Below are 26,810 nucleotides of genomic sequence, written 5' to 3'. Positions count from 1 at the left end.
GGAAAGGCAGCTTAGAAATGGGCATAAAATGGGCTAAAACAGAACTGTCCAAACTAGGGTTTTTTTCAAACTGGATGAACCACGGTGTGTTTAAAACTGGTTGGAACCACTCCAGAAGAAAAACTATTTAAAATGTTAAGAACAGGCTGCCCTATTCAAGAAAGCACTTATTTAGAAAAATTTAGTAGGGACAGCGTCATGGGGGGAATCTGAGGGTTTAATATAATTAATTAAGTCCTGTAAGTTAAAAAGGACAGAAGGGTCAGAATTGAGAGCCCTTGTTGCGGCAAACTTATCAATAAAATACTCTAAAAAAAGCATTGCACAATTCAGAGGAGCTTTCCAAACATGTAGACTGAGAGAAATTAACAATAGAGACATTAGTTTTGAATAAAATACAAAGGTCAAGACTATTTGAGGCAATAATTCTTGCCAAATGTTCACTTTTTGCCTCTTTTACTGTCCTCTGATATCGATGCCAACAGTCCTTCAAAATCTGGAGTTACACCTGAAGTTTGTCCTTCTTCCACCTGCGTTCCGCTTTTCGGAATTCACGTCCGATCGCACAAGTTCTATCATTAAACCAGGGTTCTGATTTAATTTTAGCCATTTTGATTTGTTAAGGAGCCACCAAGACAATTTCAGCAACTTTTTGGGATGTGTGGAGACTTGAAAGCGCATATCACTCTGTCCTCAACGTACAATTGGTGCTGCGCTGAGCCTTTCCTCTCAGGCTGCTGTTAGACAGTTTGTACTGAAAATACATTTCGCTGTACTTTAATTGCAATCACAATGAAGTCCATTCCATTTTCATATACTGTATATATATATATATATATATATATATATATATATATATATATATATATATATATATATATATATATATATATATATATATACACACACACACAGTGGGGCAAAAAAGTATTTAGTCAGCCACCGATTGTGCAAGTTCTCCCACTTAAAATGATGACAGAGGTCTGTAATTTTCATCATAGATACACTTCAACTGTGAGAGACAGAATGTGAAAAAAATCCACGAATTCACATTGTAGGAATTTTAAAGAATTTATTTGTAAATTATAGTGGAAAATAAGTATTTGGTCACCTCAAACAAGGAAGATCTCTGGCTCTCACAGACCTGTAACTTCTTCTTTAAGAAGCTCTTCTGTCCTCCACTTGTTACCTGTATTAATGGAACCTGTTTGAACTCATTCTCTGTATAAAAGACACCTGTCCACAGCCTCAAACACTCAGACTCCAAACTCCACTATGGCCAAGACCATAGAGCTGTCGAAGGACACCAGGAAAAGAATTGTAGACCTGCACCAGACTGAGAAGAGTGAATCTACAATAGGCAAGCAGCTTGGTGTGAAAAATCAACTGTGGGAGCAATTATCTGAAAATGGAAGACATACAAGACAACTGACAATCTCCCTCGATCTGGGGCTCCACTCATGAGATCATGAGAACGGTGAGCAAAAATCTTAGGACCAAACGGGGGGACCTGGTGAATGTCTTACAGAGAGCTGGGACCAAAGTAACAAAGGTTACCATCAGTAACACACTACGCCGACAGGGAATTAAATCCTACAGTGCCAGACGTGTCCCCCTGCTTAAGCCAGTGCATGTCCAGGCCCGTCTGAAGTTTGCCAGAGAGCACATGGATGATACAGCAGAGGATTAGGAGAATGCCATGTGGTCAAATGAAACCAAAAGGGAACTTTTTGGTATAAACGCAACTTGTCGTGTTTGGAGGAAGAAGAATACTGAGTTGCATCCCAAGAACACCATACGTACTATGAAACATGGGGGTGGAGACATCATGCTTTGGGGGTGTTTTTCTGCTAAGGGGACAGGACGACTGATCCGTGTTAAGGAAAGAATGAATGGGGCCATGTATCGTGAGATTTTGAGCCAAAACCTCCTTCCATCAGTGAGAGCTTTGTAGATGAAACGTGGCTGGGTCTTCCAGCATGACAATGATCCCAAACGCACTGCCCGGGCAACGAAGGACTGGCTCCGTAAGAAGCATTTGAAAGTCCTGGTGTGGCCTAGCCAGTCTCCAGACTTCAACCCCATAGAAAATCTGTGGAGGGAGTTGAAAGTCACTGCTCTCGAGAAGATCTGCAAAGAGGAATAGGCCAAAATCCCAGCTACTGTGTGTGCAAACCTGGTAAAGACCTATAGCAATCGTTTGACCTCTGTTATTGACAACGAAGGTTATATTACAAAGTATTGAACTGAATTTTTGTTATTGACGAAATACTAATTTTCCACCATAACTTACAAATAAATTCTGTAAAATTCCTACAATGTGAATTCTTACAATGTGATTTCCTGGATTTTTTTTTCACATTCTGTCCCTCACAGTTGAAGTGTACCTATGATGAAAAACTACAGACCTAGGTCATCATTTTAAATGGGAGAACTTGCACAATCGGTGGCTGACGAAACACTTTTTTGCCCCACTGTATATATACAAACCCCGTTTCCATATGAGTTGGAAAATTGTGTTAGATGTAAATATAAACATAATACAATGATTTGCAAATCATTTTCAACTCATATTCAGTTGAATATGCTACAAAGACAACATATTTGATGTTCAAACTGATAAACATTTTATTTTTTGCCAGCCAAACGCGACAAAGAAGTTGGGAAAGGTGGCAAAAAATACTGATAAAGTTGAGGAATGCTCATCAAACACTATATGGAACATCCTACATGTGTGCAGGCTAATTGGGAACAGTTGGGTGCCGTGACTGGGTATAATAATAATGGATTAGATTTATATCGCGCTTTTCTATTGTTAGATACTCAAAGCGCTCACAGAGAAGTGGGAACCCATCATTCATTCACACCTGGTGGTGGTAAGCTACATCTGTAGCCACAGCTGCCCTGGGGTAGACTGACGGAAGCGTGGCTGCCAGTTTGCGCCTACGGCCCCTCCGACCACCACCAATCATTCATTCATCATTCATTCACCGGTGTGAGCGGCATCGGGGGCACGGGTGAAGTGTCCTGCCCAAGAACACAACAGCAGCGATTTAGATGTCAATAGGTGGGAAGCGAACCTGCAACCCTAAGGTTTCTGGCACAGCCGCTCTACCCATATAAAAGCAGCTTCCATGAAATGCTAAGTAATTCACAAACAAGGATGGGGCGAGGGTCACCACTTTGTAAGCAAATTGTCGAACAGTTTTAGAACAACATTTTTCAACGTGTTATTGCAAGGAATTTAGGGATTTTACCATCTACGGTCTGTAAAATCATCAAAAATTTCTGAGAATCTGGAGAAATCACTGCATGTAAGCAATGATATTACGAACTTTTGACCCCTGTGGCGGTACTGCATCAAAAAACATCAGTGTTGTAAAGGATATGTTTTAATACATGTTTAATGCTTTTTTCGCATTATCTCAGAATTGTATGTACATTCCTGTCAAATTGAGTAAAAAAATTACTTTTTACAAAAGATAATTGTTCTAGTACCACTAACAAAGATACATATCTGTAGGCATTATTAGCCATTTTGCATGTGTTGTTTAGAAGTTATGTTTGAATATATTTTTATTGCTTTTTTGGCATTATCTCAGGATTCTAAGAACATTATTGTCATATTGAATAAAAAACTACTTTTTGCATTTGCAAGATTTAAAAAAGCATATGTTTCGAGTAAAAGTCCCAAAGATGTCTCCGACATAAGTGTGTAAAGGATATCTCCACATGGGCTCAGGAACACTTCATAAAACCACTGTCAGTAACTACAGTTGGTTGCTACATCTGTAAGTGCAAGTTAAAACTCTACTATGCAAAGCCAAACCCATTTACCAACAATATCCTGAAACTCCGCCGGCTGGGTTGATGCAAAGGGGAAAGGTGTTCTGTTGTCTGACGAGTCCACATTTCAAATTATATTTGGAAACAGGGGATGTGGTGTCCTCCAGGACAAAGAGGAAAATAACTATTCGGATTGTTATAGGAAGACCTCTATGAAGAAGACAAAATATGGACCCAGATTTCCCTCGCCCGGACGCGGGTCACCGGGGCCCCCTTCTGGAGCCAGGCCCGGAGGTGGGGCACGATGGCGAGCGCCTGGTGGCCGGGCCTGTTCCCATGGGGCCTGGCCGGGCACAGCCCGAAGAGGCAACGTGGGTCACCCCTCCAATGGGCTCACCACCTATAGCAGGGGCCATAGAGGTCGGGTGCAATGTGAGCTGGGCGGACGCCGAAGGCAGGGCACTTGGCGGTCCGATCCTCGGCTACAGAAGCTAGCTCTTGGGACGTGGAACGTCACCTCACCGAGGGGGAAAGAGCCTGAGCTAGTGCGCGAAGTGGAGAAATTCCGGCTGGATATAGTCGGACTCACTTCGACGCACAGCAAGGGCTCTGGAACCACTTCTCTCGAGAGGGACTGGTCCCTCTTCCACTCTGGCGTTGCCGACAGTGAGAGGCGACGGGCTGGGGTTGCAATTCTGGTTGCTCCCCGGCTTAAAGCCTGCACGTTGGAGTTCAACTCAGTGGACGAAAGGGTATCCTCCCTCCGCCTTCGGGTGGGGGGACGGGTCCTGACTGTTGTTTGTGCTTACGCACCAAACAGCAGTTCAGAGTACCCACCCTTTTTGGGTACACTCGAGGGAGTACTGGAAAGTGCTCCCCCGGGTGATTCCCTTGTCCTACTGGGGGACTTCAACGCTCATGTTGGCAACGACAGTGAAACCTGGAGTGGCGTGATTGGGAAGAATGGCCGCCCGGATCTGAACCCGAGTGGTGTTTTGTTATTGGACTTTTGTGCTCGTCACAGTTTGTCCATTACAAACACCATGTTCAAACATAAGGGTGTCCATATGTGCACTTGGCACCAGAACACCCTAGGCCGCAGTTCCATGATCGACTTTGTAGTTGTGTCCTCGGATTTGCGGCCTTATGTCTTGGACACTCAGGTGAAGAGAGGGGCGGAGCTTTCTACCGATCAGTGAAAGAGCCTGAGCTGGCTGCGATGGTGGGGGAGGATGCCGGACAGACCTGGTAGGCCCAAACGCATTGTGAGGGTCTGCTGGGAACATCTGGCAGAGTCTCCTGTCAGAGAAAGTTTCAATTCCCACCTCCGGAAGAACTTCGAACATGTCACGAGGGAGGTGCTGGACATTGAGTCCGAGTGGACCATGTTCCGCACCTCTATTGTCGAGGCGGCTGATCGGAGCTGTGGCCGCAAGGTAGTTGGTGCCTGTCGAGGCGGCAATCCTAAAACCCCTTGGTGGACACTAGCGGTGAGGGAGGCCGTCAAGCTGAAGAAGGAGTCCTATCGGGTCCTTCTGGCTCATAGGACTCCGGAGGCAGTGGACAGGTACCGACAGGCCAAGCGGTGTGCGGCTTCAGCGGTCGCTGAGGCAAAAACTCGGACATGGGAGGAGTTCGGGGAAGCCATGGAAAACGAATTCCGGACGGCTTCGAAGCGATTCTGGACCACCGTCCTCCGCCTCAGAAAGGGGAAGCAGTGCACTATCAACACCGTGTATGGTGCGGATGGTGTTCTGTTGACCTCAACTGTTGATGTTGTGGATAGGTGGAAGGAATACTTCGAAGACCTCCTCAATCCCACCAACACGTCTTCCTATGAGGAAGCAGTGCCTGGAGAATCTGTGGTGGACTCTCCTATTTCTGGGGCTGAGGTCGCTGAGGTAGTTAAAAAGCTCCTCAGTGGCAAGGCCCCAGGGGTGGACGAGATCCGCCCGGAGTTCCTTAAGGCTCTGGATGCTGTGGGGCTGTCTTGGTTGACAAGACTCTGCAGCAACGCGTGGACATCGGGAGCGGTACATCTGGATTGGCAGACCGGGGTGGTGGTTCCTCTCTTTAAGAAGGGGGACCGGAGGGTGTGTTCCAACTATCGTGGGATCACACTCCTCAGCCTTCCCGGTAAGGTTTATCCAGGTGTACTGGAGAGGAGGCTACGCCGGATAGTCGAACCTCGGATTCAGGAGGAACAGTGTGGTTTTCGTCCTGGTCGTGGAACTGTGGACCAGCTCTATACTCTCGCCAGGGTTCTTGAGGGTGCATGGGAGTTTGCCCAACCAGTCTACATGTGCTTTGTGGACTTGGAGAAGGCATTCGACTGTGTCCCTCGGAAAGTCCTGTGGGGTGCTCAGAGAGTATGGAGTATCGGACTGTCTTATTGTGGCGGTCCGCTCCCTGTATGATCAGTGCCAGAGCTTGGTCCGCATTGCCGGCAGTAAGTCGAACACATTTCCAGTGAGAGTTGGACTCCGCCAAGGCTGTCCTTTGTCACCGATTCTGTTCATAACTTTTATGGACAGAATTTCTAGGCGCATTCAAGGCGTTGAGGGGTTCCGGTTTGGTGACCGCAGGATTAGGTCTCTGCTTTTTGCAGATGATGTGGTCCTGATGGTTTCATCTGACCGGGATCTTCAGCTCTTACTGGATCGGTTTGCAGCCGAGTGTGAAGCGACCGGAATGAGAATCAGCACCTCCAAGTCCGAGTCCATGGTTCTCGCCCGGAAAAGGGTGAAATGCCATCTCCGGGTTGGGGAGGAGACACTGCCCCAAGTGAAGGAGTTCAAGTACCTAGGAGTCTTGTTCACGAGTGAGGGAAGAGTGGATCGTGAGATCGACAGGCGGATCGGTGCGGCGTCTTCAGTAATGCGGACGTTGTACCGGTCCGTTGTGGTGAAGAAGGAGCTGAGCCGGAAGGCAAAGCTCTCAATTTACCGGTCGATCTACGTTTCCATCCTCACCTATGGTCATGAGCTTTGGGTCATGACCGAAAGGATAAGATCACGGGTACAAGCGGCCGAAATGAGTTTCCTCCACCGTGTGGCGGGGCTCTCCCTTAGAGATAGGGTGAGAAGCTCTGCCATCCGGGAGGAGCTCAAAGTAGAGCCGCTGCTCCTTCACATCGAGAGGAGCCAGATGAGGTGGTTCGGGCATCTGGTCAGGATGCCACCCGAACGCCTCCCTAGGGAGGTGTTTAGGGCACGTCCAACCGGTAGGAGGCCACGGGGAAGACCCAGGACACGTTGGGAAGACTATGTCTCCCGGCTGGCCTGGGAACGACTCGGGATCCCCCGGGAAGAGCCAGACGAAGTGGCTGGGGAAAGGGAAGTCTGGGTTTCCCTGCTTAGGTTGTTGCCCCCGCGACCCGACCTCGGATAAGCGGAAGAAGATGGATGGATGGATGGATCGTTATAGGCGCAAAGTTCAAAAGCCAGCATCTGTGATGGTATGGGGGTGTATTAGTGCCCAAGGCATGGGTAACTTACACATCTGTGTAGGCACCATTAATGCTGAAAAGTCCATACAGGTTTTGGAGCAACATATGTTGTCATCCAAGCAACAATATCATGGACGCCCCTGCTTATTTGAGCAAGACAAGTGATAAAACAGCGTGGCTTCGTAAGAAAAAGAGTGCGGGTACTTTCCTGGCCCGCCTGCAGTCCAGACCTGTCTCCCATCGAAAATGTGTGGCGCATTATGAAGCGTAAAATACGACAGTGGAGACCCCGGACTTTTGAACGACTAAAGTTCTACATAAAACAAGAATGGGAAATAATTCCACTTTCAAAGGTTCAACAATTAGTTTCTTCAGTTCCCAAACGTTTATTGAATGTTGTTAAAAGAAAAGGTGATCTAACACAGTGGTGAACATGTCCTTTCCCAACTACTTTGGCACGTGTTGCAGGCATGAAATTCTAAGTTAATTATTATTTGCAAAAAAAAACAAAGTTTGTGTTTGAGCATGAAATATCTTGTCTTTGTAGTTCATTCAACTGAATATGAGTTGAAAAGGATTTGCAAATCATTGTATTTCGTTTATATTTACATCTGACACAATTTCTCAACTCATATGGAAACGGGGTTTGTATATAATTGCAATCATAATGAAGTCCATTCCATTGTCATATATATATATACGTAAGGACAATGGAATGGACTTCATTGTGATTGCAATTAATGTACACCACTACACCCAAAGACAATGGGCATATACACAAACACACACCCCACCCCATGCTTTCACTACCACTTGATTCCCCTTTGGTTGCAAGTTGTTTTGATTATATGTAACATGTTTATGTGTGTTATGGCAAATTAGGTTTTTTCCCTTAAACTCAGTCTGGACCCCCTCCCGAGGGTCCATCCTTTGACTGATATTTTTTACTCTTCCCCCCTTTCCCAATATCACCTTTTTCCCACCTTTTTTAAGGAACGCCGTATGTGGCTGATCAGTTGGCAGTACTGTCTTGTCTCCCTGTAACGTACAGTATGTCTGCTCTTAGTGGGATTGTGCCGAAAATGTAATTTCAGTTCTTATGTGTCTTGTACATGTTAAATAATGGACAATAATAAAGCATCCTTGAATCCTGAAATTCTGCACCATGGTTTACAGGATGTAAACAGGATGTGGTTTAGGGGGACCATACCATCAAACCGGTGCGATTTTCTTTTCATAACTCTCAAAATATGCTTACATTTCTGTCCTTTTAAAAAATTGTTAATCTGTTAAAAGACTTGCACTGGCCCATCTCAGTTTTATACAAGGTTCCTCTAATGAAAATGACTTATTAACAGGACTGAAAGTAACAGGATTGAGTTACTACTTATGCCGTATTTTTCGGACTATAAGTCACAGTTTTTTTTATAGTTTGGCCGGCCGAGTGTGCGACTTATACTCAGGAGCGACTTATGTGTGAAATTATTAACACTTTACCGTAAAATATCAAATAATATTATTTAGCTGATTCACGTAAGAGACTAGACGTATAAGATTTCATGGGATTTAGCGATTAGGAGTGACAGATTGTTTGGTAAACGTATAACATGTTCTATATGTTATAGTTATTTGAATGACTCTTACCATAATATGTTACGTTAACATACCAGGCACCTTCTCATTTGGTTATTTATGCGTCATATAACGTACACTTATTCAGCCTGTTGTTCACTATTCTTTATTTATTTTAAATTGCCTTTCAAATGTCTATTCTTGGTGTTGGGTTTTATCAAATACATTTCCCCCAAAAATGCGACCTATACTCCAGTGCGACGTATATGTTTGTTTCCATTCTTTATTATACTCCGAAAAATACGGTACTTGGAAAATACATATTCTATAGGCCCAAATATGCAGAAAGACAGTGTACAGTATTTTAAGAATAAACATCAGATAAACATTAACATTATTACTACAGTATAGTGATTAATTAGTCATATTTAAAATATTACAAAATATACGGAACAATAAGTAAGTTAACTTATTTTTAACCTTTGTGAGCTCGGTAGGTCGTGAATTCAAATCCCGGCCGAGTCATACCAAAGACTATAAAAATGGGACACATTACCTCCCTGCTTGGCACTCAGCATTAAGGGTTGGAATTGGGGATTAAATCACCATAAATGCTTCCTGGGCGCGGCACCGCTGCTGCGCACTGCTCCCCTCACCTCCCAAGGGGTGATCAGGGGTGATGGGTCAAATGCAGAGAATAATTTCGCCACATCTAGTATTTGTGTGACAATCATTGGTACTTTAACTTAACTTGTATGGTCTGCAGAGCGGGAGTAATGCGGAGGGTGAAAGGACTGAGTGAAAACACAGGGATAAATTAAAGTGATTTTTATATTTTTTTAAACTTATAGTTGAGATAGGAGTAACACAAGTATGTACATAATAAAACAATGACATAAAAATGATTACATTTCATTGTAACATGCTGTGTTGCTTAAAAATTGTTTAAATAGTTGTTTGAATTATACTTATTAAATATGCAATAATATCACTGTGCAGAATACATTGTTTGATTACAAATAAATCCACGCCTAATTTAATCATTCATGTATACATTTTATTTCCTGGGAACACAAATGGCACAGATTCTGTGGAATGTCCCACTTATTGTAGACAAACCACAGTAAAAGCCAACTGCAGTACCGGTATTAGCAATTTAGAGTCTCCAATGAACCTCACATGTTCGGTGGAAACTCATGTTTGAACCCTGTGAACAAACTTTACATTCCCTTTGTCTCGCAGGTGTGGTATCTTTCCGGCTGGGTGTGCTACCTTCAGCTCGAGAGGGCCAAGGAGCAGCAAGGAAGAGAGGGGTCAGTAGTCAGCCAAGAAGAGGAAGAGGAGAGGACGGCGCTGAAGGAAGCGGCCAGATTGCACCTGACCAACGCTAAAAAGGTATTGCACGGAATATGCCGTACAGGATTTCAGCTAACAGACGCACAACAAGACTTTCTTTCTTCTTTTCTTAGTTTATTTCAAACATGACATACCTACAACATCAGGCAATTTCATCATTTCACAATACACTATACATCATGTACGAAATAGAGTAGGGGCGGCATAGCTCGGTTGGTAGAGCGGCCATGCCAGCAACTTGAGGGTTGCAGGTTCGATTCCCGCTTCCGTCATCCTAGACACTGCCGTTGTGTCCTTGGGCAAGACACTTTACCCACCTGCTCCCAGTGCCACCCACACTGGTTTAAATGTAACTTAGATATTGGGTTTCACTATGCAAAGCGCTTTGAGCCACTAGAGAAAAGCGCTATATAAATATAATTCACTTCACTTCACAAGAAGCAAAGCTTATTTAATCCTACCCCTTTCCCACGCCAGAACGCCCACAAATATATACATCCATTCACTGACTTTCTTTACAGCATAATATCAAAATAGCAAAATGACATCCGTGAATGAGTAATCACAACCGTTTTGTAATATGTACTTAATTAATTCAGTCATTATTAACATACTGAGATGAAGAATATCTTATTTTCAATAAGGTTGAAAGTGTTTCTCATAATTCTTCTTCTTTGTACTTTGTAAGCACTATTAATTTGAACAGCCTCTTAAACTGGATCATATCAGTACAATGTTTAACTTCTTTACTTAATCCATTCCATCATTTAATTCCACATACAGATATGTTAAAGGTTTTAAGTGTTGTACGTGCATACAAATGTTTTAAATTAGATTTTCCTCTAAGGTTATATTTGTACTCTTTAGTTGAGAATAATTGTTGTACATTCTTTGGTAGCAGGTTGTAATTTGCTTTGCTTGCAACAATTTTAAAAAAGTTAGCTGTTAAAAAACAAACAAAGGTTTTTTTATAACACGGTGCATTGCAGCCTAATTTGCCACCAAATCTAATATAAATGTCATATTTCAGATAGAAGAAGAGGAACTGAATTTAAGAGATATATTATAGACGAGAGATATTTCGAACAGGGTTTATACTGCCGATTTTGATACTGATTATTGATGAGTGACATCGACCAATACTAATACCTATACCAGTCCCATATACTAACTATACATCTTGTTATGTATTTGTGATGAGTGCTATTGCGAGTTTAACAGTATCAACACAATATTTAAACACATCCATTATTCTGTTTTATTATTTCCAATTGTTTGAGGAAAAAAGTCAATAGTACACAATAACTAAACAAAAGCAAATACTGGTATGTGCTACTAATTAAAATAAGTTGTTTTGTGCCCCCAAAATCCCCCTTGAGAAAATAAAAATATTGCCTGATCCCTAATCTCTCAACTATCAAACATTTATTGATATTACCAACAATACCGATTTTTATGGATGGGTACGCCCTCCTCTTACATGGTTTGTACTGACTGTGACAATGATGACATTGATTGATTGAGATGTTTATTGACATCTTAAAGAATTGAATCCATGTAATGCTTTAAAAAATCAAATAGATGGCACAATAAGCCAAAAGGCCTGTTTTCATTGTGGTCCATTAAACAATCATCACATTTTATACATTCAATAGTAAAAGATATATAACCTGTAACATGTATATAAACAATTACGTTAAAAATTTAATAATTATGTACATATACACAGTACACATGTCAGGTGATTTGAAAACACCGACAGTTGTTATATTATCCTCTCTCTGGACTTTTATCACCGTATTTTTCGGAGTATAAATCGCTCCGGAGTATAAATCGAAAATGCACACTAAAGAAGGAAAAAAACACATATAAGTCGCACTGGAGTATAAGTCAAATTTTTGGGGGAAATTTATTTGATAAAACCCAACACTAAGAATAGACATTTGAAAGGCAATTTAAATTAAATAAAGAATAGTAAACAACAGGCTGAATAAGTGTACCTTATATGACGCATAAATAACCAACTGAGAAGGTGCCTGGTATATTAACGTAACATATTATGGTAAGAGTCATTCAAATAACTATAACATATAGAACATGCTATACGTTTATCAAACAATCTGTCACTCCGAATTGCTAAATCCGATGAAATGTTATACGTAGTCTCTTACGAGAATGAGATAAATAATATTATTTGATATTTTACGGTAATGTGTTAATAATTTCACACATAAGTCGCTCCTGAGTATAAGTTGCACCCCCGGCCAAAATATGAAAAAAACTGCGATTTATAGTCTGAAAAATACAGTAATCACTTCCTGGTAATATCTGCTTACTTTCTGCAGTAACATGCTTACATCTACACTTCTAAAACTTTACTAAGCCCTTATTTCTTCTATTGTTAAAAGCCAACTTAGTGGTTTTCTTAGCTATTAGCATGCCTGCCCCTGGCTCGCTCTCTGTGTGTAACATGTTTAGCCTCGTCCTTCATTGATAATGGTACATGATAATGATACTTGATGTACTAAAAATTGCAGTTTATTTCTGTAAAGCCGCCACAAGTAAATGAATGTATGAGAATCACTGCTCTTTTTAGTGATCTTATATTAGACGTAGACAAACTTTAATGAGCCACAAGGGAAATTGTTTTACACAGTAGCTTAGGTACAAAGGATGGAACAAGTAAGGATGGAAAGGACAATGCAGGTATAAAATAGACTAAAAATGTACCGTAGTAGCAATATAAAATATAACATATATGTAATATATTTACATAATATTTGGGATCAGTATGATGTTTACAGTATAATACTCTACCACACTGATGTATCTGAGAGGCCACCTTTAGCATATTTAAGTCTATATCTAGGTTGCTGTGTAGTGACAGGCCTGTCATAGCAGCGTCCCAGTGGGAGGTGGAGGAAAGATGCGAGTGAGGTGGCTCAAGAGCTAAAATGGAGCCAAGTGTCGTAAATGGGCAGACAAATAATGGTACAAAACGTTTTGTGGTGAAAGTCAATAAAAAATGGAAAAACAACCTGTTGTGCCTGTAAGGCAGCGAGAGAAAGATATAACCTTGTGCTTCACTGAGGCGTCAACAATTAAACCGTAAAATAACTCTCTCTTTGTAGTGAGGGTGAGGCAACAGGTGCGGAAAAAGGTGAAATGTGAATGTGGCAAGACCTTGAAAATGGCTTGACTTTGTTCATGTGTTGTGTAGCCCGGCGTCTGCCTTGTTTTCAGCGCAGTCTGACCGTTTGTTAATTATTTACTATGCGTCTGTCTACTATTTAAATTTGGCTCCCACGTCGAAGCAAGACCTCAAAGCCCAGCAGCTTGTTTTTGGAATCAGTCCACTTCACTGCATACTTGATGACTCTGTTAAATGTCTTTATGTAAATGTGCGTTTGTGTGTGTGCATACACATCTTCTTACGCCCACCTGAATTGGATCATTTACATTTGAACTTGCGCTGCCATATCAAATTTTTCAGGAATACAAGTATGACCTCAGGGCTATCCACACGTATATCTTCCTACCTCAAGGTGTCAAATAGATATATGTCCGCACACTCAGCATTTCAAAAATCTGTACTTACATGAAAACAAACTAATTTACTGTCCGTCATTTGCATTTTGGGCAATGAGAAGCCAGGAATAGCAACATCAGCTGATTTGTTACACATTCTGACACCTCTGTTTGTCCATAAAGTTACATAGTTGATATTCATGTATGCGTACAATGTGATCAAATTCAACACTTGTGCGCAAGGAGCCCAGGAAACAAGATCAAGGATTTTTTTTTTCTCGCCTACCTGTGTTATGTAAAAAAAAAATTGGGCACAAAATAGCTGCACGTCTACACCGATAATTTGTTAAGTTAATTGTTTCCCACAATTTGGAGTACATAAGCCAAAAAGTCTATTTGACCCGCTCACAGGCGAATGCTGACGTTCGACCAAGAAAGTTTTCCAAAAGCTTTGTTTTTAGGAGAAAAAAATGTTTACATGTGTGGTCAAAAGGCCTGAGTACAGAGAAACTGAGATTTTGAACATGGTCTAAATTTCAAAGCTATAGTTTTTAACACAAAAGACAAAAATCTGATATAATCCGCATCTTAAAACAATAAACTATGCAGATTAGAGGTGCTGAAAAATTCCATTCCGGATCGCGATTCCTATTTATTCAGATTCTAAATCAATTCATAATTTTTAATAGTACATTTTGTAAAAGGCGTTATTTAGGCTATCTTCATACGTAATACGCCAGAAGCCAAGCGCAGGGTTTGTAACCTGATTTGAAAATGTTTTATTGTAATTTTTATACCAAATAATATATTTCGAAAATCTGTTTGAATCGAGAATCGTTTTCTATCGAAATACCAACCCAAGAATCAGAATTAAATGAAATCGTGAGTTGTTTTTGATTGATTGATTGATTGATTGATTGATTGATTGATTGAAACTTGTATTAGTAGATTGCACAGTACAGTACATATTCTGTACTTACTAAATGGTAACACCCGAATACGTTTTTCAACTTGTTTAAGTCGGGGTCCACGTAAATCAATTCATGGTACATGCTAATGAACATGCTAATGACCATGCTTTTTTAACCGTCATGAATGTAAACAGAGGTGGCTGGATCAATATAACTGTAAATATCAACCATGTATTGTTGCTATTGCAATTGTTGCAATATGGTAAATACTACAGTGATTAGATTTATATTTCTTATTATTATAACATCTTTTGTCGTTTTTGTTATTGTTTACAAACTCAGGAAGTACGTCTCATGACACAGGAGAGCTTTAAGGGCAAAAACCAAAGGATTTAAAGGACTTTATCAAAATTTTTAACTGATATTGTTACACTGCCATCCTCTGTTTTTGTCTGATCATAATTGTAATCAAAAATGTAATCATGGACCATGGATATTGAACATTTGAAGTACAGTGGAACCGCGATGTACAAACTTACATGTTGTTGAACATTGTTTGTAAATTGAAATAGTTGTATAGGGAAGCATAGTTCCCGATAAGAGGCATCTTATATATATATATATATATATATATATATATATATATATATATATATATATATATATATATGTATATATATATACTGAAAATGTGACCAAATATTAACATTGCTGTACGTATACTTTTGACCTAGCAGATTTGGTCACATTTTCAGTAGACCCATAATAAATTCATAAAAGAACCAAACATCATGAATGTTTTTTGTGACCAACAAGAATGTGCTCCAATCAATCTATCACAAAAAAATAAGAGTTGCAGAAATTATTGCAAAGTCAAGACAGCCATAACATTATGTTCTTTACAAGTGTGTGTAAACTTTTGACCACTACTGTGTGTGTGTGTGTATGTGTATATATATATATATCACAGAGGTGTGGACTCGAGTCACATGACTTGGACTCGAGTCAGACTCGAGTCATGAATTTGATGACTTTAGACTCGACTTGACAAAATGTAAAAAGACTTGCTACTCGACTTAGACTTTAACATCAGTGACTTGTGACTTGACTTGGACTTGAGCCTTTTGACTTGACATGACTTGCTACTTTCCCCAAAACCCAACGATTAAAAAGTTATTCAGGAGCGCTCCGTATCTTCCATTGTGTACGGAAGTGTGTCAGCGTGTGTGCGATGACAGCCTGTGCGCAACCTGTCAGTACAACAGCCAATCAAATTACATCCACGTTGTTTTCGTCACACAGCATTCACCCAATCAAATTGCAGGAAAACCAACGGAGAAGCGCTTTCAAACAACAGAAGAATAAGTGAAGAAAATTATGCCATAAAGTGTTTCGTTCGGGTATTAAAACTACAACTTGGTCAACAAAACAGGAATTGCCGTATGCAAATCATGCGGTTGGAAGATTACAGACGGAGACGCATCAATTTACAACTTCGTTCGACATTTGAAGTTGCACAAAGAAGGGTACGTTTTGAATGTAAGCTAACGTTTATTGGCTGAGTAACGTGACTTTTATTTGCTGTTTAGTTAAATCAGTGAGGCTGTAAACTCACTGCTAACATTAGAACCACAGACATCTTATGAGGGTACGCAGCATCGAGCGCTACTGCCTATTGCCGCAAACGTGATGCCGGGCAGCCATCTTGGAGTGGTGAGCCGCTCCACTCAGTGCAATTCATCTGGTAGGAACAATGAACTGTCAGCGCATTTAATTCATATTACCTCACTGAATACCACTTATATTCACGCGCTTTTTTGTCATTCGTGTAACTATGACAAAGGACACATGTCTTGGCGTGTTCATAATTTGCTTAACAGAAATAGAATATTCTTATATGTTATAAGTGACCAGACGTCTGAGATCAAAACTGGGAATATAATCCCAGAGAAGGGGAAAAAACAGTCAGCTATTTTGAAGTTGAAGAAACAATATGATTAGGTTGTATATACATGCGTACATCCTACATAAACAATGTATGAATACATTAGATATCTATATATTTTACGGACCTATAGACCAGAGTTTCTCAAATGGGGGTACTTGAAGGTATCCCAAGGGGTACATGATATTTTTTTAAATATTCTAAAAATAGCAACAATTCAAAATCCTTTATAAATATATTTATTGAAAAATACTCCAACAATATATGAATGTAAATTCATAAACTGTGAAAAGAAATGCAACAATGCAATATTCAGTGTTGACAGCTAGATTTTTCGTGGACATGTTCCATTAATATTGATGCTAAAGATTTATTTTTTGTGAAGAAATGTTTAGAATGAAGTTGATGAATCCAGATGGATCTCTATTACAATCCCCAAAGAGGGCACTTTAAGTTGATGATTACTTCTATGTGTAGAAATCTTTATTTATAATTGAATCACTTGTTTATTTTTCAACAAGTTTTTAGTTATATTTACATTTTTTTTTTTTTCAAATAGTTCAAGAAAGACCACTACAATTGTGCAATATTTTGCACTGTTATACAGTTTAATAAATCAGAAACTGATGACATAGTGCTGTATTTTACTTCTTTATCTCTTTTTTCAACCAACAATGCTTTGCTCTGATTAGGGGGTACATCACTGAAAAAAGGTTGAGAACCACTGATATAGACTTTATCTCTGTTGCTGCAACAGCAGAGAGTTTATTCTGTCTTGACTCTTTGTATTGATATTTTCTATTACATTCTTCCTTTAAATGATCATGTTTACAGTGATTGAACATATATATAAACACCTGAAAGTCTTTATTTCAGCTAAAACCACCAATCTGTTTCACTGGATTCAGAATAAAACAAAATTCTGTTTTACTCAACAAAGTTAATATTTGAATATTGTTACTTAAAGACTTATCTGTGGTTACAATAAAATGACAATGCATCATAATCAATGGCGGCTGGTGAATTTTGTTTTAGGTGGGCCTGAAAGTTTGTAAACCAAATACCTGTAGGGAGGTCATCCTCCCCCAGAAGATTTCTTTGTGATTTTCAGATACAAATGTTGTAGTTCTTTGCTCCTGCTTACCTCTGTGGTAATATTCTTTTCACAAAATACAACCAATAGTATGTTAATGTTAAATCTTACTTGGGAAAAGTAATCCTCCAATTCCTATTTTCAACAGTCCGCTCAATTGAGCAGGAAAACGCTGAATACCAGCCCAGCATCTTTGTTTTCTACCTGTCAACTGTCAGTTTAGGCTGCTTGCCGGCTCCTCATCACCACTTCAAGATGGCGGCCAAATTGCTTGCGTCACAGCAGCCAGTTCTGCGTCTACTTATAAGATGTCTATGGTTATAAGGTCATTGGAAACACGGCGATCTGTTGCGTCCACTGCAGTTTGCTACCTTATTCATACTTTTTGTCAAGTGATATTTTTTTTAAGCAGGGTTGCATGAGATACCTACACATAACGTTACGTTAGTGAATGTATCACACACAGTAACGTAACGTTAGACGGCGGTCAGCAGCACCGCATATTTTAGCCACCTACAAAAAGACAAACATAGTCAAATAAAGGTCAGTTAAAGTGTATACTATATTAAGAATATTTTTACATATTCCATAGAGCCCTGACATCTAACAAGTACAGCACTGTTCATTGTAATGTTCATGTATTTGTTGTTTTTCATGTGTACGCACACATAAACACATACAGTATGAGATGAGATCAATGAGATAAGGTAACAACATGATATAAACTGCTGTGGAACTAGTTACAATGCAATATTCCATGGAAATACAATGTTAACACTTTTGTGCAAGTAAGTACAGTTGCACTTGTTTTTTCAAATGTGTTTATACTGTAATGGAATGAGTTAAATGTTTAGAATAACTGGTTAATAGTGCTATTATGAAGTGCAATATCATTACTGTTTTTTTTAAAATAATAAATACATACAGCGTTTTAAAAGCATACACAATCTGTGTACATATATTAGTCTGTGGTTAAAGATACTTGAAATGACTCGAAACGCAAAATGCAGGACTTGGGACTTGACTTGAGACTTTCCAGTATTGACTTTGGACTTGACTCGGACTTGCCTGTATTGACTCGGGACTTGACTCGAGACTTGAGGTCAAAGACTTGAGACTTACTTGTGACTTGCAAAACAATGACTTGGTCCCACCTCTGATATATCCCAATAACCAATAACAGAAATGCTATTGCCAAAGCAAATTTGGTGTGTGTTATCAAAATTACAAGGCCCCAAGTCTTTCACTGGCGCACAAAATGAATGAATGAAACATTGATACACCGAGACTTGTTTCATACACAGATGCATAGTTGGCGTGATCGCAAGGTTTGGAAAACGAAAAGTTCACAAATAGAGGGGGTCTTAAATCAAGGTTGTACTGTATCAGTATCAGCATTGGTATGACTAATACTGCCCCTGTAATTACTTGGTAGTGCATCGATAACCACATTTGGAGCATCGCCCATAACTAATGTAAAGTATCGAACAACATAGGAATAAGTGATTATTACAATTCACCAGAAGTATCGATAGAAACATGTTACAATAGAAAGTAACCAGGTATCAACAGTAATATAGCAAGTAGATTATGAATAGTTTTAAAATATATAAAATAATGTCACCATAAATGATGCCGTATCTTACTGCATACGTCATCAGCCAAATTAAGAGTTTTCTAACCTGTTTTAAAATGTTTCAATTATCATATATATATCAAAATCATGTTATACATTATCATAGTGGCTTGATTATTTATCGCGATATAGAAGTTAGGCCATCCCTATCATTCAGCTGTTCAAAGTTCAGGTGACACCCTATCTCCATATCTCATGTGACAATGCATGCATTCACACATTTTCAGCTGGAGTTTCCCTCAAAGGAGACAGGGGGGATAGTGACAGGCAAGCGAGCAGGAGTGGGAGAATGAAATAGGAGGCGAGAATAAAAACAGATTGAATGTGCAGTGGATGCGATGGCATGTGGGTGGAGAGGGGAGGGGGTGTGTTGACGGTGAATAGTGGAGAGCGTAAAATCAATAGTAAACCCGATGTGAAATGGAATTTGAGGCTCAGTCTGATAGGGCTAAGATTCAGGAAGCATCCGTGGTGTATTCGTAAAGGACAATATTATAGATGAATATACTTGTGTGTATGTTTTTGTGTGTGTATGTGTGTGTGCGTGTGTGTGCGTGTGTGTGTGTGTGCGTGTGTGTGTGTGTGTGTGTGTGTGTGTGTGTTTGTGCGTGTGTGCACACTATGCACAGGAGCATGTGGGGCAAATGGAGGTCAAAAGCTTTACTATTTGCTGTGACTGAAAAGGGATCTCATGAGCAAGGTTTGTGGGAAGGGTTGGACTAAGTTGTGTGCGCATGTCATGAAACTTTAATGCTTTGCTTCACCATAGATGTGACTGGAGGACAGAGACAGATGCTTGTGTGGACGTGTGTGTGTGTGTTCGTGTGTTCGTGTGTACGTGCGTGCGTGCGTGCGTGTGTGTGTTAATCTCAGCCAGTATCACAGCCATGCCAATAAAGACGTGTCCCAAAAGAAAAAGGTGAGAGGTATTTTCAATATGGAGGAAAAAGTTGAGGGTAATGCAATATTTTGTGTGTGCGTGTGCAGGAATGTGAAAAGAGGAATCTATCTCCTTGACAGGAAGGTCATTTGGTGAGGGTGTGCCAGTAAAAGCAAGCAAAATGTAAGCCTGCAGAAGGAAGGCATTAAGAAGTGAAATGGAAGTGGTGCGATGAAAGACCAAGTTTAGCAGAGTTGCGACGAGAACAAGGCAAAAAAACACAGGCATTTGGTTGCCTATGTCATTGATGCTTATATTTTGATAAAGGTGCCTACAGCTTCAATATAGTCAAAAAGACTCCATTTTCTAACTCAAGTATTAAACCAGTGCATGCTATCGTACTGAGCAGCTAGGACAGAGACTCATATACAGTTGTCCTATTGTATGTGAAGTTTACCTTCCAGGAGTTTTCTGATCAACATCATACAGATTTTGCCGTCTTTAATCCGTTTTTCGGGTACACTTCTGTGTAGGCAAAACTAAGACATGTAAAGTTAAGCCTCTAGCCCTCCAAGCATCGGAACTAAGAAAGTTATTGCCATGGAGAGGAAGCAGATGACCAAATCAGAAAAACAAACCCTTAAAATGTTGCTGTGGAGGTTTCCCTTCTCAGGGTTCATCGGACCACCAAACATCGACATGCCAGGCTCTTCCAGGGTTACAACAATGTTTTATTGTCAGAAATGTACAAAGTCTTTCCGTGCTTTTCAGCAATGTTCAAGCCTTGGAGTGCTTTTCAGCAATTGTCTTTTTGTCGGACGCTCTCTCGCTCGTGCGCGTGCTTCGCCATTCAAATCCCCTCTGCTTCCCGACTGTTGCCTTTAACAGAGCGACAGGTGATTAGAAAAACCCTTTCATCTCTGTCATCCACTCACCTGTCCCCAATCTCGAAGCTGGTCCTACAACACCTCGCTTCGCTGCAGTTGCGCAGGCCACGCCCACCTCATACCTCCACCGCCAGACTCAGGCCGGGACGCCGTCCGTCCGCGCCTACTTACCCCTCCCCCGGGAGAGAGAGGGACAGAAGTCGGCCACGGCCATCTGTGCACCCTGTCTGTGGATCACTCTGAAATTGTAGGGTTGCAAAACTAGATACCAACGGGTGATCCGCACGTTGGCATCCTTCATGCTTTGGAGCCACTGGGGGGGTTTGTGGTCCGAGCAAAGGCTGAATGAGCGCCCCAGGAGGTAGTATAGGAGGGCCCCGACCGCCCACCTGATGGCGAGGCACTCCTTCTCCACTGTGCTGTACCTTGCCTCCCTTTCGGAAAGCTTGCGGCTGATGTAAAGGATGGGTCGGTCGACGCCCTCCACCTGCTGGGACAAAACAGCTCACAGTCCTCTGCCCGACGCAACAAAACTTAGGCATGTGTAGGACCGGTTCCTCGCAGAGGGCCTTCTTAACCCTCTCAAACGCCTGCTGGCACTGCTACGTCCACTGGACCAGATCTGGGGGACCCTTTCGGGTGAGGTCAGTTATTGGGCTGGTCAGGTCCGCAAACCGGGGGATAAACCTCCGGTAGTAACCTGCCAGACCCAAAAACTGCCTCACCTCTTTTTTCGTCTTGGGGGTTGGGCAGGCCGCAATTGCAGCTGTTTTATCTACCTGTGGCCGCACCTGCCCTCCTCCCAAGTGGTACCCCAAATACTGTACTTCCCTCCGGCAAACTGCACACTTTGCCGGATTGGCGGTGAGCCCTGCCTGCCTCAGGGACTCGAGCACTGCCCCCACCTGCCGCATGTGTTTTTCCCAGCCACTACTCTGGATGATGACATCATCCAGGTAGGCGGCCGCATATACAGCGCGGGGTCGCAGCACCCGGTCCATGAGGCGCTGGAACGTGGCGGGCGCACCGAACAAGCCAAACGGAAGTGTTGCAAATTGGTATAAACATTCCGGAGTGGAAAAGGCTGTTTTTTCCTTGGACTCTGGTGACAAGGGAATCTGCCATTAGCCCTTAGTTATATCGAGTGTCGTGAAAAAACGAGCAGTGCCCAGCCGATCCAGGAGCTCGTCGACCCGAGGCATGGGGTACTCGTCAAAACGTGATATTTCATTCACCTTGCGGTAATCCACACAGAACCGCACAGACCCATCCCTCTTCCCTACCAGAACTATGGGGCTGCACCACGCACTGTGGGATTCTTCTATTACTCCCAATTCCAGTATGGATTTTAATTCCTCCCGAACTATTTTGCGTTTGTGTTCGGGGAGCCTGTATGGCCGAGACTGCACCGTACCCCCCGGGCTGGTCTCGATATGATGCTGGATGAGATTCGTGCGGCCTGGCCGAGGGGAGAACACGTCAGAGAAGCGCCGCTGCAGTTTACCAACACCCGTTTTCTGCGCTAACGTGAGCTGGTTATCACAGGGGAGTGGAGAGGGAGGGACAAAGCGTGGGATCTCTGGTCCCAACTCCTCCTCCTCCCTCACTACTGTTACTATGGAGACAGGCTCCGCCTCCCTCCATGCCTTTTGCAGGTTTAGATGGTAGATTTGCGTGTCTCCGCCGCGGTCCGGGCGTCGAACCTCGTAATCCATATCACCCACTTGCCGTGTGACCTCGAAGGGTCCTTACCAGCGCGCAAGTGATTTCGAGCTGGATGTTGGGAGTAATAAAAGCACTTTTTCTCCCGGTAAAAATGTTCTTAGCTGGGTCCCTTGGGTCAAACTTTATATTTGCGGTTTGCAGTCATCACATAGTTTTTTCTTTATGTCCTACATTTGAGTTTGTTGCAGAGCAGGTCGTGCCAGTGTGGAACTGCGAACTAACAAGTTTGTGGCTGCTTCTTGTGGCTGCACATTTCCAATAACTAACATCAGCATGATCATTTTGATTTGGTCATAGAATATTACTTACTAGTTAGTCTAAAAACCCTCCTTGTCTTTGAATTCTTGCCAGCGAATGAAAGCCGGGCCATTGTTAATTCTTGACTCTCCTTTTTCTGTTTTTTGTCTCATCAGACAAAACTTTTAGATTCTTTGGTTGTTTTGCAGCTTCTGCCATTATACCAATAGTTGAACGTTAGTATTCGCACCAACTTCCGTCTTTGTAACAAACTGGGAAAGGCGGGAGTGACGTATGCCGTAACGCACATCACAGAATTGTTTATTTCTTAATAAATAACATCAGTATAATAATGAATAATCTTAATAAATAACATTAGATTTTTCATGCTGGATGAAAAACAGTAAATAAACACAACAGCTCAAGTAAAAACAGCGCTCTTGTTGTTTCTCCATTTGGGACTTCCCTTAACCTATAATGGCCCTATTAAACAGCATTAAACTAACTCTTCTACATAGGCAAACGGTATTAAATGCAGTATTAAATAATTATTTAGCTCTTGTTTAACCCATTAACAATTGGGAAAACATCTGTCTTTTAAAATTTCACTTGACTAGAACAATTCAGATATACAAGCTCATGATGTCACTTTGTGCCCCACTAAAAACTTGTACACTTGCTATATTTGAACATAAAAGACTAATGTGTTTGAAAGACTTCAAATGTCATTTAGAGCTCTAACAATTTTGTTATCTTCTGAACAATTTCATTACCGTATTTTTTTAACTGTAAGTCACAGTTTTTTTCATAGTTTGGCCGGGGGTGCGACATATACTGTGGAGCGACTTATGTGTGAAATTATTAACACATTCTTGTGGAATATCAAATAATATTATTTATCTAATTCGCGGAAGAGACGAAGAAAATGTCAGCAATCGTCACCCACAGGTCAGCAGTCGTCACACACACGGCAACCTGTAAGAATTTGGCGGCGGAGGGTCATGGAAGAAGTGCATTGTGGGTCATGGAATGCTAACTGCTATATGCTTTATGCTACTGCCGTAGCTGTTAAAATGTATTATTTCATCGTTGGCAGTAACTTATAAAAACTGAGAAGGGCTGAACAAAAATTGGACCGAAAAGGAAATCATGTACTACAGATTACAAGCTGGACGTAGTGAAATATGCAGCAGAAAACGACAAGAGGGAGCAGCGCATACCTTTGGAGTTGGCAGAGTTGTTTAGAAGCAACATCGAGGAAGAAGATTTCATCAGATTTATCGATTAGGAGTGACAGATTGTTTGGTAAACATATAGCATGTTCTATACGTTATAATTATTTGAATGACTCTTACCATAATATGTTATTTTAACATACCAGGCACATCCTCAGTTGGTTATTTATGCGTCATATAACGTACACTTGTTCAGCCTGTTGTTCATTATTCTTTATTTATTTTACATTGCCTTTCAAATGTCTATTCTTGGTGTTGGGTTTTATCAAATAAGTTTCTCCCCAAAATGCGACCTATACTCCAGCGCGACATATATATTTTTTTTCCTTCTTTATTATGCATTTTCGGCCGGTGCGACGTATACTCTGGAGCGATTTATATAATCCGAAAAATACGGTAAAGGCCCATCCAGTTGTAGTACATTGAAAAGCCAATGCTTAGGGCTAAGTGAACTTTTGCCCACAATGACAATAACATGTTGGGGCTTTATATAATATTTAGTGCACGACCAGGAATGTTTTCTTAATGCGGTTTTCATTGACGGTAAACAAGCGTGGTTGAATGGATTAGAGAAAACTGCTAGACCTGCACACATCATCGCATTGCATCGTTGAATATGAACAGAGTGTTGCATATTGTATATTGAGAGTTTATTGTCTTCTTATGCTTTCACATATGTATTGAAGGCCTACTGAAACCCACTACTACCGACCACACAGTCTGATAGTTTATATATCAATGATGAAATATTAACATTGCAACACATGCCAATACGACCTTTTTAGTTTACTAGATTGCAATTTTAAATTTCCCGCGAAGTATCCTGTTGAAAACGTCGCGGAATGATGACGCATATGATGACGCCTGCACGTCATCGCTTAATTACACAGTATTCTGGACATCTGTGTTGCTGAATCTTTTGCAATTTGTTCAATTAATAATGGAAAAGTCAAAGTAGAAAGATATAGGTGGGAAGCGGTGTATTGCAGCTGCCTTTAGCAACACAAAAACAGCCGGTGTTTCCTTGTTTACATTCCCGAAGATGAAGCTTTACTATGGAACAGAGCGGTCAAGCGAACATGGTTCCCGACCACATGTCAACCGGCAGGTTTCGGTGAGAAAATTGTGGTAATAAGTCGGCTCTTACCGTAGACATGAGCGGAGCTTGCGTCCTCCTGCAGCTGCAGACCCTCTTACCTCCTCCCACCGGAGACACTGGCGGTCACCACACCTGTGGCCACACGCCTCCGACTTTCAGGTACCATATAATCTCACTAAAACACTAGTAACACAATAAGTAGATAAGGGATTTTCCAGAATTATCCTATTAAATGTGTCTAATAACATCTAAATCGCTCCCACTGCCCTCGCCTTTTTTTTAATGTTATTTATTTTATTTTATTTTTTTAATTCTAGTCCTTCACTGTCACTATCCTCATCCACAAATCTTTCATCCTCGCTCAAATTGATAATAATAATAATAATAATAATGGATTAGATTTATATCGCGCTTTTCTATTGTTAGATACTCAAAGCGCTCACAGAGAAGTGGGAACCCATCATTCATTCACACCTGGTGGTGGTAAGCTACATCAGTAGCCACAGCTGCCCTGGGGTAGACTGACGGAAGCGTGGCTGCCAGTTTACGCCTACGGCCCCTCCGACCACCACCTATCATTCATTCATCATTCATTCACCAGTGTGAGTGACACCGGGGGCAAGGGTGAAGTGTCCTGCCCAAGGACACAACGGGGATGGGGAAATTGTCGCTTTCTCGGTCCGAATCGCTCTCGCTGCTGGTGGCCACGATTGTAAACAATGCGAGGATGTGAGGAGCTCCACAACCCGTGACGTCAGGCGCACATCGTCTGCTACTTCCGTTAAAGGCAAGGCTTTTTTATTAGCGACCAAAAGTTGCAAACTTTATCGTGGATGTTTTATACTAAATCCTTTCAGCAAAAATATGGCAATATCGTGAAATTATCAAGTATGACACATAGAATGGACCTGCTATCCCCGTTTAAATGAGAAAATCTCATTGCAGTAGGCCTTTAAACTTGTTTACCCTCACTTAGCTCATTTGACTTCCAGATTGCATAACTCCTGTTTTGCCCGGGGATGCATTGGGTTGCATAGCATTGTACTACGTCTGGGACTCCACGGTTCATAAGAAGCAGAATTAAACCCATCACTCGCCAAATAAGCTGTAATGACATGAAAATAGCGCATAGGAAAAGAGATGGGTTTGTCGGGGCGTCACGGCCAACGTGGCTCATATCATTTTTCGAGAAGCACATGTCCAAACAGAGGGGCAATGAGTGCCAAGGGCGTAGAATTGGGTAGGGACACTAGGGACACATCCCTACCAATATCCAGCCGCTACTGTGTAGTCACCATCAATACAAGCGCTGCCCGTATTGGTTTAGTCAATGATTATGGCACACAAAGGGTTAAATGTCGGTCTCTGCTAGAAGTCCTGCCTCTAACCTAAATATCGCTCCCTGATTGGTTACCACTTTCATGCTAACTTAAGTTTGATTGGCTGTCCCCGCTGTCACTCCTTCTGCTTGT

General features: G+C 41.4%; 1 protein-coding gene across 1 annotated transcript in view; it reads left to right on the top strand.

Annotated features, from left to right (window-relative positions):
• The window catches only part of si:dkey-12j5.1 (uncharacterized), a 128,358-nt gene that overhangs the window by 76,556 nt on the left and 24,992 nt on the right, over positions 1 to 26,810 (top strand). Inside the window, 1 exon segment of the mRNA XM_061915747.1 lies at positions 10,049 to 10,201. Coding sequence (XP_061771731.1) covers positions 10,049 to 10,201 — 153 coding nt within the window.

This window comes from Nerophis ophidion, linkage group LG11 (genome assembly GCF_033978795.1).
Source record: "Nerophis ophidion isolate RoL-2023_Sa linkage group LG11, RoL_Noph_v1.0, whole genome shotgun sequence".
In the NCBI taxonomy this organism is placed as follows: Eukaryota; Metazoa; Chordata; class Actinopteri; order Syngnathiformes; family Syngnathidae; genus Nerophis; species Nerophis ophidion.
Note: the sequence above shows the minus strand (reverse complement) of the source record. Positions and strands in the feature narration are given on the sequence as shown.